Raw genomic sequence first — 12897 nt, 5'->3', positions numbered from 1 at the left:
CGACCATTACAATCTATAAAGTCTAGTATGCTTAACAATACACAAATTCAATTTACTAAAAGGGTAGTACTAGACATATTAGTATAACTTCCACTATCTATAATTAAACTACACACCTTGTTTTGTACATAACATCGTATATGAAAGATGTTTTTCCTTTGCTGATCACTATCATCTTCCTTGACCTGAACCTGAAGTATACACCTTATAACCAAGTACACCTCAACATGTAATGCCAATTCATCCTCAATACAATCCTTCAATGGTAGCATGTCTTCACAATCTGATTTGTCACTCTCGAATTCCACATTACCATTGCCTCTCATCACCATTATCTTCTTGTTTGGACACTTTGAAGTGTAATGTCCAAGCCCCTAATACCTAAAACATTTAAAATCACGAGTACATTTAGGTTGAGTGTCATATTTACCTTTGAAACCCGTAAAGGCTTCAACTTTACCTTTAGGTAGTTCAGATTTGGTAGGGACAAAAGGTTTTGGTTGGGCAGCCTCCTTTTCCTCAAATTTGGCTTCTAAGATGATGAAGAACCCAAATTGAATGCTGGTTGAACATGTCCTTTCCTTCTAAGTCATTTCTCCACTTTTATAGCCATATGAACCATGTCTTCTATCTCCATATAGTGTTGTAACTCAACAACATTAGCTATCTCTTTATTAAGCCTATTAAGAAACCTAACCATAGTAGATTCCCTATCTTCAACCATATTAGCCTTGATAATTGCAATCTCTATCTCCTTGTGGTAATTTTTCACACTTTTCAAACCTTGATGTAAACTTTACAATTTCTAAAAGAGCTATTTATAATAAAAGTTAGGAACAAATCATTTTCTCATATAACCTTCATGTCATCCAATGACTCAATAGGCCTTTCATCATTCCTTCTCTTACTCAAAACAAGCCGATCCCATCATATTAGTGCATAATATATAAACTTAATGGCAACAAGTTTTACCTTTCTATACTTTGTGTAATGATAATAGTCAAAGATCCACTCAACCTTTTTGTCCCACTCTAGATATGCATTAAGATCATTCTTCCCTCGAAAAACAAGTATTTTCAACTTAATGGTACCTAACTTTATACCTAAATCTTCACAATGCCTAAAATCTTGGGAATTCTCTCTCTAACAAAAAACTCCACCATATCCAACACTTACATTCCTTCTTGCTCTATTTGGCCCGAACCTGTTTCCTTTGCCCACAAATGCAAACTCATAGTCATCATCACCCATATCTATGTTATCATCAACAAACTCATCAAAATCAGTTTTATCATCCTATATAGACCTTCGAACATCACTTCTTTAGTGATCAACCCCATTATTCTGTTGCTTAATTGAGTCCACTTCCTCCTTCAGCTCCTTGGTCACCTAAGTCAAGAGTTTAATTATTAGCTCATAGCTTGCATTTGGAAAGACAATTTGATATTTCATGCTACTGATATGTTTATGAAAAGTAACAAAACAAAATAATAATTTTTTTTACTAATATGCCGCAAACACAAGGAAGAAGAAGAGGATTGAGGCAAACACTGAAAAAAAACTTAACGAACACTAGAAAAATGAAAAATTCAGAAGGATATGACATGTTCTCGAAGCCTTGTTCTAATATCAACTAATACAAACCTTGTGATCACGTGCTCACACAACCCATAATCAAAATTGGGATCTGATACTAAAAAGATAAAAAGAGATCTTATAAGAGTGTGACACAATGAAAACCTACTCCAAGGCATCAACACTACTGGAATGAAGTGGAATGACGCCACAAGCTCTCTGAATTGATGATGATGCAATTGAGACTTATAATGTGATCGCTAAAAAAAGGGACAGTGATAGAAAGTGCCTGTGAACACGAGTTGGAATCTAGCACTCAATGAGATAACCTTTTCGGCTATATCTTACATCACCTGGCAATGCCTACTCTACAGTAGTATGTGTATTTTTTTTACTTGGTCATTTTAAATATGGGATGGATGCCTTCCATCTCATATTAAGCCTGAAGGCAATGCCACTGACTCTAAAATCAATCAGGTTCTATCATAAATTTCACTTTAAAGCTTCCTCCCCCTATCATATGAAGTTGCTAGATTGATAGGAGTTGGAGTTGATCATAGTCTTCGTCTATTCTTCCCCAATAAACACGCGATGATCTACTCGAAAAGCTACCAATACGTCAAAGGATCTATTTATGGTTTTGGTGTTATACAACAGCTATAAACATCAAGGCAATGACAATATTTATTTTTTTGAGATACTTTTTTAATGCACCAATGTCTTTTCCAATGATAAACTTGATGATACTTTTTTTTGGAGTGCTAAGAGCTGCAATGGTTCTGCTAGGATGTGTTTAACAAATTCTACTTTCACTCTACATGGGTAAAGCTTGGTCGCACATGCTTTTTGTTTATCGTAACACAAAATATGGGCTTACGTTACAGTAAGCAACATTGACAATATAAAATAAATGATGAATTAAATGCATGGCATGAATAAAAAGCATAGCATGAATAAAAGGCTGGAGACTTTTAGGCGGATAAAACTTGCGTTTTAAAGTGGTTTTGATGAGGCGAAGCTCAAGAGCTATATCTTAGTCATCCATGCATACATGACATTATCGGGCCTACGATAATAGATGATTCTAAACAGTCAGTTACGAGTATACTATAATTAGAAGGGGATCTGCACCAAACAAATTTCTTGAATGACCTAATACATGTATTTATGGACTAGTAGAATATGTCTATGAAAACCCAAAATCACCATTTCTCTATGCCAATCAAATACCCTACAAATTCAAGTTTCAGAATGGTCTATAGTAAAAACTCTGTAAGTCCACATTGTATAAAAAAAATGCACTTTCACAATCACGACAAATATTGTGAATCCTTCCCTTCATGTCAATTATTTATTACTTGTATACTAAAATGCGTGGGATTTTCACTATACATTTTCACTGTGTAAAATTTTGTTCTTTTCAATTTGGTCCTCAAGCTTTATTTTTAGGCAAACAAGTCTTATTTTTTGGTCCCTTTTTAAGAGAGAAGAGAGAGAGGGGTTGCCAGATTTCAGTAGTAGAGAGAGAAACTTGTTGTTGGCACCAATTTAGGCCACCAAAATGAAAGATTTTTGTGTCAAATTGTTTCATTTGATGCTGGGAGTTCATATTAGGCGTTTTTGTACCTTAAAAGTTTATGAAAAAACAGATCTGAACTCGGGTTGATTTTTGGTTTTGGGTTGAGTTTGGTTTTTTAGGCGGTTTTTTGGGTTTGTTTTAAGGCTATGAATGGATTTGTCATGATTTCTATGGTGTTTTGGGTCAAAAATGGGTTGCAAAATAGGTTTTTGGGTCAAAAAAGCATAGGCCCTGATTTTCCGATCACCACAGTAGTCAGAATCTAGGCAAAACAGGCGACACATCATCTATTACTGATATGGCTGTCAAACCCAAGGTGCCTAGGTCTGACATGACTGTCATGATAATATAACTTTAAATAATGTAATTAAAAAGAGATAAAGTAACGTGATCAATTAAAAAACTAAAAACTGAAAAAATGAACAAAACCTCCTCTCTTTTATTTTGTTCAAAGGGTCTCTTTTAAATAATATTGATTTTTTAGTTATGTCTTTAATTTTCAAAGAGGTTTTCTGGTTCATCTATGGTTTTGTTTTTATTTTTTATATAGATAAACTATGCTTTTAAAAATAAAAAAATATTTATTTTCAGATGATATTTTTAATGTGTAGCCATACATGTTATTCTTTTTTTTATTCAATCAATTTAATATCTTATTTTTCAAGATTAAATATTTTGATCTATGTTTTTCTTTCAGTTTTTCAAGTTTTGTTTTTAAGTGTCATTAATAATTTTTTATTTATTAGCGCACATAAATTTTAGTTTATTTGATTATATGTGTGGATAAATTTTTTGATTTATTATATTTTTTGAACTATAAAATACGTTGAGAAAACTGCATATATATTTTTTTATGAAAAATAAAAATATTTAACCCGTGGTGGAACACCGGTCATATAGCTATTCTCATGCTATTTGGTGAAGAAAGAAAGACAAATATGTAAGCAGCAAGGCCTTATAGCAAGGTTCTTGTCATGTTCAGGGGATTTCACTTTCTCAATCGAGATAATACGTTTTCCTCTTCATAAATAATTTCTTAAATTTGCAGTAACAAGTAGGGGAGCAAACTATATATATAAAAAAACCCATGACTGTATCTACGAAGTATCTACCAACAAACCCTCCATGAAAAATGATATTGCAGGCCCGCTTAATTCTGTTTTGTTCTCCTCTCAAACTTGGTCCATCTTTTTGTCCCTAAATCATTGCATGTCCCTGACAGAAGGGGCAGAATAATGCAAAAGTGGCTTATCAATGGAGATTTATATATCATGTTGATTTCATGCATTTGAATTAATGGGGTTCCAAAGGAGATAGAGTAGACAGAACCAGGCGGGAAATTTGAATCCCATGCAAGGCTCTATGGGGTCCAAGATGTGAGTGAAGTACCCTCTAACTTTTATGTTGTCTTGAATGTGGGTTGGGGAATGATCAAGAGTCTTGACCTTCGATAGTGTGTCATGCTCTCAAGGATTTTTGAAAGCCTATAAAGAGGGTTGTTCTATGGTTGAATGGATTTATTAGTGGGAGAGGATAATGCCATTGACATGGTGGAGTAGAAGAAAAGCTAGGGCACGTGATTTTCATGGTTGAATAGAGAGAAAATGTAGATCAAAGTATTGACAAGTGAAATTAATATATAGGAACCAAATCAACTTTTCTGTCTGAGGTTTGAAAGATATATTGAACAGGCTCCATATTTTTTCCAAATAACAATAATTCCATGCATGTGCTAGGCCCGCATGACTTTTTTCATCCCATTAATGGGGTTTTGGAAATTATGGCAACATCAAAGCTATGTGCTTGGTGCAGATCCAACTTCCAAGTCCCATCCATAATAGAAAGATTGTCATGTCTTGCTTTTTGAAGTTTTTAAGCCTTAAAGTCTTGATGCCCCAACATGAATTGTCTCACGGAGCTGTCTGTATTAGAGCCAGTGAGAGAGTTGGCACCCATTTCCCGTGTCCTTGAACCTGGAATTAAGACTTTAAGGAGCTATGGGTTCATCTAACTGTTTCCATGGGTGGAAGAATGATCTCCTTAATTAGGGAAAAAGATACAATATTTGAAGTAGTTTGAAGTTGAAAGTACTGTAATGGACTATGATTTTCCAGCATGAAAACAATGTATATAGCTTAGGTCTATGATTTTGAAGACTTCTGGTGGAGCAAAAGAAGACTTGTCCTTGGTTCAACACGTCTGAACGAAAGTGAATGAAGCTCACAATTGTTTTACCAAAATATGTGAATGAAACACAGCCACTTAGTCCCCACAAAAACTGGAGTTGTGTTTCATATAAAGATAGAAAACAATGTGTCCCATTAAACTTGATGATGTGAAGATACCTGCTCAGAGCCTTGTGTACTCGTCAAGGAGACCCCTTATCTAATAGTGTCAACTTCAGGCTCCGTTTGTCTACGCGGCTGTGGCTGCGGTTGAAATAAAACGCAGCAAACATCTGTTTGGTTATAGAAAAAAACGTTGTTAACTGTTCATGGATCCCACCTTTTACTGCGTTGCAAACTCAGAAATTGCGAAGCAGCATCCGGCTGCTTTTGTTTCAACAGTAAACAATGGCCAACATATTTACGCACTGCATGCTAATTAATTAGCATGCCAGTGTAACTTGCATACACTGTATGTGTAACTTGCATACACTGTATGTGTAACTTGCATACACTGTACACTGTATGCATGTTACACTGTTCATGCTAATTAATTAACATGAACAGTGTAACATGCATACAGTCCCGGTTGGACCGGTTCCGGCCAAACCGGTTCCGGCCAAACCGGTTCCGGTTCAAAACTTAAAATACATTGAACCAGGTCCAACCCAATAAAATAAAAATTATTTTTAATTTTTTAATTATTTTTTATTCGAAAAACTAGTGTTTAACATTATTTAATGACAATACATAAATTAGACAGAGATCGCTTGATAAAGTAGTATTTGCAGAATTTGATTGCAATCCCAATTTCATTCTTGAAATTGAGTCTTTAAAAACAAAAAAAAAAAAGCATTTTCACTAATGGGCCCTTTTGTTAATCAAAATTTGGGTTGCTAATTTTGCTAATCTTGAAAATTTTGGTCTATCAACTTTTACTTGGATTTTTAGTCTTTCACCAACATACTTAGGGGGTCCTTTTTAGGCCTTTTACATGCGTATTCCATTGTATATTTTTTTTTTTGTATTTTTCTTTGTTTTCTCTGGTTTTTTTGTTTTTGTATATAAAAAAGGTAACAACAATATATGTCATAGTAGGAATAAAAATTACTAGGATATCTAATAGTTTAGTATTGTTCTAATCTCATCATGTTGAGAAAAGTTTTGACAACTTTTTTAAAGGTGAAAATAGCAGTATCAATACACCAATGGATATAAGTGCACATCTATTCAAAACTAAAAATATAGTAATAAACCAAATAGAATATTCTTGAATAATTTGGAGTTTGATATATGTTATGAACCATATAACACCAAATAATCTGTACTCGTAATCTAAGATGTACTCAGACATTGGATACCTAATAACATTGGAAGGGTATAGTGATGCAAATTGAATATCCAACACTAAGAATCCAAAACCGACTAGTTAATATATCTTCATACTCGGTGGAACAGTTGTGTCATAAAAATGCTCTAAGAAAATGTGCATCACAAAACCTATGATGAAAAAAAAGTTTCTTAATCTCAATAAAGCTAGAAAGGAAGTGGTTTTGAAATTTTTTAAAGGATATTCCATATTAGTTATAACTATGGCTAATAATAATTTGTGTCAATTGCAACAATTAGTTAGCAATATAAAGGCATAGAGTAGCAAGTATAAAGGTAACTCTAGACATAAACATTTAGGCATAATATTTTTAAACACTTGTTATCTAATAAGATAATTTTTATTAACTATGTAAAGTCATATGTATATATTACAAATTTGCTAACTAAAGGTTTGAAGAGAGAGCTTGTGTATAATTTATTGAAGAAAATGAGCTTAAAGCCATCAAATACAGAGTGTAATGATAGTAATCCTACCTTGGTGAATAAAGATCCCAAGATCTAGATTCAAATGAAAAACTAAGTCATATGACACTCTCAATAGCACTAAAAAAATATTTTTTTTGCCTATTCATATGATGAAAAAATGTGTCACCTACAATGCTCTTAGATATATTCATATTTAGGTATATTGAATGGAGTTTAATAGAATATTCCTAATGAAAGATAACCAATATGAGTGAAAAAACATGGATATTTCCTTGAGAAATTTGAAAAATATGAATTCTCTAAAACACTTATGTATTGAGAATTGTTTTGGGGGAGAAAACATGCGAACTAAAAGAAATATCAAGATAGAAAACTCTATGAATACTATTGTGTGAATTTACACAAGTCAAATAATTCAATATATTGTGTCATTAATTAGTTGAGTAACTATGATAGTATTTCACTAAGAACATTCATGCGGAAGATTGTTAGAACTTTCTTTTAACATGGTTAACAAACACATTCAAAGCCAAATTAAAAATGGAGTTTACTCATTTTTAGAGTTAAAATTTTATTGGAAATTACTCCCCAACATAAGTGCTTTAATATGAAACATTATTATGACTAAAACAAATTATGGATAAAAAAATTCTCATAAAACTCTCGGTTAGTATGTTTTGTGAAATCCAAAACTCTATATCCCACATAGAAAAAAGATAATTTTTTTTTGTAGCTGATATAATAGAAAGTTAAAAAATAAAATGAAAATGAGCATGTATGGCACCAAAACATTTAAAGGGGATAGGCCTTAAGGGAAGTGGGTTTTGGGCTTAAACCTTACATATATACTTACTTGGCTCCACTTGGCACAAAACAACACTACCTGGGCTCGAACCTTGATCCTTACATCTCAAGTCTTAAGTCTTGAGCCAAGATTTGGACATGATCTTCTGCTTGAGTTTGAGTTTGAAGTAAAATAATTTTTTAATTCATAATTGTTTTTGCCACCCATTTTTGTTTAGCTAATCCATGAATGAAAAGTTTGAACAATTTTATTTTTTAAATAAAATCATCTAGTTTTAAAGGCAAAAACTAACTTTTTATCTTTTATGGTGGATAATTAAGGTAAAATGGCAAGAACTTTCTTTAGTTTTGGTTTTAAAAGTCAATATAAAAAAGGGTTGAAGGGGAGATAAAAAATGGTTGAAGGGGAGGTGTTCTGCATATCTTGCTGTAGCTCTTTTGCCTTTTTCTTTACTGTTTTTATTGCCTCTAGTTTTGCTTAGTCTTTTGCTCTTTTCTCTCTTTATTCTAGAGTTTAAATTTTAGTACTTTATAGAGAAATATTAAGTTGAATTATTCATTTGATTTATAAACTTTTAAAGAAAGTGAATCTTTAATTTTTTATTTTTTTTTTGTGAATAAAATCTTTTAAAAGTTAGTTATTATTCATTTGATTTGTAAACTTTTAAAGAAAGTGAATCTTTAATTTTTTTTTTTAGTGAATAAGATCTTTTAAAAGTTAAGTTATTGAAATCTTAAAAGATTATTTGCAAGAAAATCATCTAAGTGACAATTTTAATCTTAAAAATAAAAGGTGTAATTATTGGCAACAACATTTTCATTTCTTCGTCCAAATATGTTCTGCATTAATTTTATTTCAAGTATAATAATTTTTTTAGTACATGTTAGGATATATGCTAGCATCTTGGTTGATTCATTTTGAATATTCTATTATATGTTTAATATGTATACTAGGATTTTGTTCTTGTTCCAACGCAAGTTTAAGTACTTATAAAATTGTATGCAATTACAACCAAACAATTACAACCTTTAAATATCCTACAAGAAAAGGACAAAAGAAAAGAATAGAAAAAAAGAACTAGTAACAATTTGTCATAGAAGCTGCTCATATCAAGTCACTAGAGAAAGGAACTGCTGTTTGAGGTAGCCACTCATTCCCCAGCAAGAAGCCAGAGACAGTGAAATTAGCAGCATCAGTGGCGTTAATAACGTGGAAACCTGGCCATGTTACCCTGTTTGTAGTATCAGATCCCGGTCCAGTGTTATTATACTCTGCATAATATGATGTATTGAGTGCGAAATCTCCATTCCATATTTGCCAACCAGCAGGATTTATCGATGTATCCATGGAACTTTGCATGTAAACAGTTCTTGAATATTCCTTCCATGGCCTCCCAAGATATGTTTGGACCGTCATATTGCTTGAAGCCAAATCGTCAGCAGCTGCAATATTACAATTGTGTATAGAAGTGCCTGTGTTTTGGTTCGGGTCTTTTCTACCTTGGGCAGTGATGGCATTGAATTGGCCACTCATAGGTAGCCGCGGATACAAGTTGCAATTCTGGAAAACAACAGCAGCATTGCCAAATATAAAATCAACAGTACCATAGATATCACAATCCCTGTAGAATTGTCTCAGAGAATGGGTGTATAAGGTATCCTGGTACCCTTCAAAACTGCAACTATAAAATGTGGACAAATCAGCTCCACTTCGAAGAGCTACAGCCTGATGCTTGACTGCCCCAGCTGTGTTCCGGAATGTTATGTTCACTGCAACAAAGTTTTGTCCAACTACAGCTGCAACATGGATCACAGATCTGATTAATTAGCTAGATTAAGTCCATATAATTGTTTGGTAATTAAATATTATAAAATTTGCTAGTCTATTCTAAGACCACGTCGAAGGTATCAAGCTCTTACCAAATGTAGCAGAATTGAAAGTAGTCCACCCATCAACAACACTACGATTCCCAGTAATCACCGTCTGATTTATGCCATCTCCTACCATCATCAAATATCTCTTGTTCTTTGCAATGGACACATACTCTTCATAAATGCCAGCGGTGACATAAATCATGAAGTAGCCATTACTGCCGTCGGTTTTATTTGGAGCTGCAGCAATAGCATCATTGATGGTTGTGAAATTCCCTTGTCCGTCCTGACGCACCGTCACTATATCACTAACCTCTACATCGTTATTCTCTGCCTGGAGAAGCTTTCTCCTACTGACTGATTCGTAAATTGCATGGTTCCTGGCAGACATTTTGAATGGCAATCGTCCATGTCTGAATGCAAGCTGCTTGCTTTTAGGCTGCCATGTGATCCTTTTCTTCATTTTAGGAACCCAACCTTTGGTGAAAAAAGCAAGAGAAACACTATAAAGTTTTGCGTCATCAGACAAAGGGACTGAGAGACCGTTCCTTACACTCCAGGCAGAAGATGTGGCCTGCAGGCCATCTAAACAGGTTTCCTGGTTTGTTAGAATGGCACTTAGCAAAGTTTGTACATCATCAGCTTTCAAAGCGGGCAAAGTTTTACTAGTAGCATTGACAGTTTGAAAGGAGCTCAACAAAAACTCTATGTTTAAATTAGCTAGAAACCGGCAATCCTCAAGAGCCCTAGTTGCAGTAATAGACAAACTGGAGCGGCGTAAGAGATATTTATCAACTAGGTTCAAAAATGTACGGGATTGTGATAGAGACTTGCGGACGCAAAGTCGGGCAGAGTCATAGACATTGGTAGACTGCTTAGGGAGAACAGATTTGCAATAGGAAGGGTCTGGGGTGTCGTTGCAAAGGGTTCCAGGGCTGACAAGACTACTTGGAGAGACATTTGCTAAAGATGGAGAGGAAAAGAAAGGAAGAACAGCAGCTATTACTAGTAGAGAGATGAGTTTAGAAGCCATTATTTTTCGGACAAAGGGGAACTATAAGTAGCTAGTTTGAGGAAATTGTGTAAATGGGTTCGCTTTATTTATAGAGGATTGGAAATTAAGTGGTTTATGACTGGATTCATATTACAACATGGCTGTTAGTGATATTTGCCTGGTATGCAGACAATCTTGTATTTTACGAAGTCAATTTTCATGACTTTCTGAAAAACGCGTAGGTCTCCTATGCTGCCTAAGGATATTTGCTGAATATTTTTTAATTTTTCCACGAACATTATGTTGTTATCCATGCAGGTTACAATATAGGAGTATTCTGAGTAAACGTAGTCTATCCCTAACTCCACTTGCTATTCGGTGCTAGTCGTTCTTCAACGGTTCTCTACATGCTGCTAAGTCTATCTCACTTTCTTTCTTTAATCAGCTGACTAAGTCTATCTCACTTTCTTTCTTTAATCAGCTGGAATTAATTTTTATTATCATCTCGTTTACAGTAACGAGTTGCTACTAGAATGAGTTACCGTAGATATAATGAGAAGAATCCGAGTGTCCAAGTGCTCTTCATTCAAGGAAGGCAGCAATCAAATTGCAAACAAAAGTTAAGGGAGAGTAAATTGTCAAAGAATTGATTTGTTCTCTATCTCCTTATAGTCAAATCATTGGTTTGGCCTGTCTCATAGTTACGATAACAAAGCTGGTTGCAGCTAGAAGGCTACTAGATTTGAAAATTATATTTTTTTTGTTTTTGTATTTTAAAAGTATTTTTTAAAAAAATTTAATTTTTTTTTATTTTTTTGTTTCAAATTAATATTTTTTTAATGTTTTTAGATTATTTTGATGTGTCGATTTTAAAAATAATTTTTAAAAAATAAAAAAAATTATTTTAATATATTTTTAAATAAAAAATAACTATAATCATTCTTCCAAATAAGCTGAAAAAATCTTAAAGTCCTCTTGGAAATTTAGATTTTTAGGAGAGCTGGGCCCAGAAAACTCCAGTTAATGACGGTCCGATTGCTTCTAGTTAGATTATGCAAACTTAAATGCACATTAAGCTGTAAGATCTTCAAATCTCACGGGAGATAATTAAAAAAAGTATATTTAAATTGTGGATGATTTATGTAAGATGTAAACATAGAAAAAAAGACACTACTATATATATATATAACATCTCTTATAGATGGTGGCCCAGTGGTAAGAGTTTGGGACCAAGAGGTTTGCTCCCTCTGTGGTCTCAGGTTCGAGCCCTGTGGTTGCTCATATGATGGCCACTGGAGGCTTACATGGTCGTTAACTTCGGGGCCCGTGGGATTAGTCGAGGTGCGCGCAAGCTGGCCCGGACACCCACGTTAAACTAAAAAAAAAATAAGAATTTTATAGTGCTTTACTATTCATATATAAAAGTGAATAATTAAAGTTTTTTATCAATTTTTATTTTTATTTCTTTTACCTTCTATTTTTTTTCAATTTTATCCTTTAATATTTTATTTATTTTCATTTCATATAATTTATGTTTATTTATTTTCTATGATATTATCATAATCTTAATAATCGCCCCAACATTTAGTTGTGCTCAATTTTTAAAAATGTTTATTTTTGTTATCATATAATTAAATAAAAAATATTTTTAAACCTAGTGGTGTTCATGATCCCAGTTGTGAGTTTTGCGAGTTAAGCCGCGAGCCCGAATTAATCCAATATGTCGTTATCTTAGTGTTAAAAAAATATCATCTTGATTATTATTTTTTAAGTCAAGACACTCTTTTATCGGTTATCCAGGTTACCTTTGAACCTGCGATATCGACTGGGTCACCTAGAATCAACCCCCATGCGGGTTAATTTTAAACATGGGCCGAGCAGATTTAATAACAATGACAAATAGTTTTATTTTTTAAATTTCATCTTCCATTTTTTTTTCTTTCAATTAAATTCTTTTTTACTTTTTTTTTTATCAATTTGATCCTTCAACATTTTATACATTTTGAATTGGTATTCATAATTTATTTTGGTTTGTTTTCTATGAAGTTATTTTAGACTCAAATAAACATCCTGGTATTTGATTGGTTATC

General features: G+C 33.3%; 1 protein-coding gene across 1 annotated transcript; it reads right to left on the bottom strand.

Moving 5' to 3' along the window:
* Positions 1–8923: 8923 nt before the first annotated feature.
* LOC7487796 (probable pectinesterase/pectinesterase inhibitor 7) lies at positions 8924–10900 on the bottom strand. Its single transcript, XM_002302690.4, has 2 exons — positions 9862–10900; positions 8924–9738 (listed from the first exon to the last, which is right to left on the bottom strand). The coding sequence occupies exons 1-2, from the start codon at positions 10844–10846 to the stop codon at positions 9047–9049; spliced, it is 1677 nt and encodes a 558-aa protein (XP_002302726.1). The 5' UTR covers positions 10847–10900; the 3' UTR covers positions 8924–9046.
* Between the last annotated feature and the right edge of the window lie 1997 nt (positions 10901–12897).

Source organism: Populus trichocarpa, chromosome 2, assembly GCF_000002775.5.
Source record: "Populus trichocarpa isolate Nisqually-1 chromosome 2, P.trichocarpa_v4.1, whole genome shotgun sequence".
NCBI lineage: Eukaryota > Viridiplantae > Streptophyta > Magnoliopsida > Malpighiales > Salicaceae > Populus > Populus trichocarpa.
The sequence above is the reverse complement of the archived record's forward strand: the minus strand, read 5'-3'. Positions and strand labels throughout refer to the sequence as shown.

Bases quoted from the DNA above. Each gene is read 5' to 3' on its own strand.
- LOC7487796 (XM_002302690.4), bottom strand. From the start codon at position 10,846: ATGGCTTCTAAACTCATCTCTCTACTAGTAATAGCTGCTGTTCTTCCT. The intron at 9,739-9,861 runs GTAAGAGCTTGA...TCCATGTTGCAG, and splicing joins TTTCAATTCTGCTACATTTG to CTGTAGTTGGACAAAACTTT.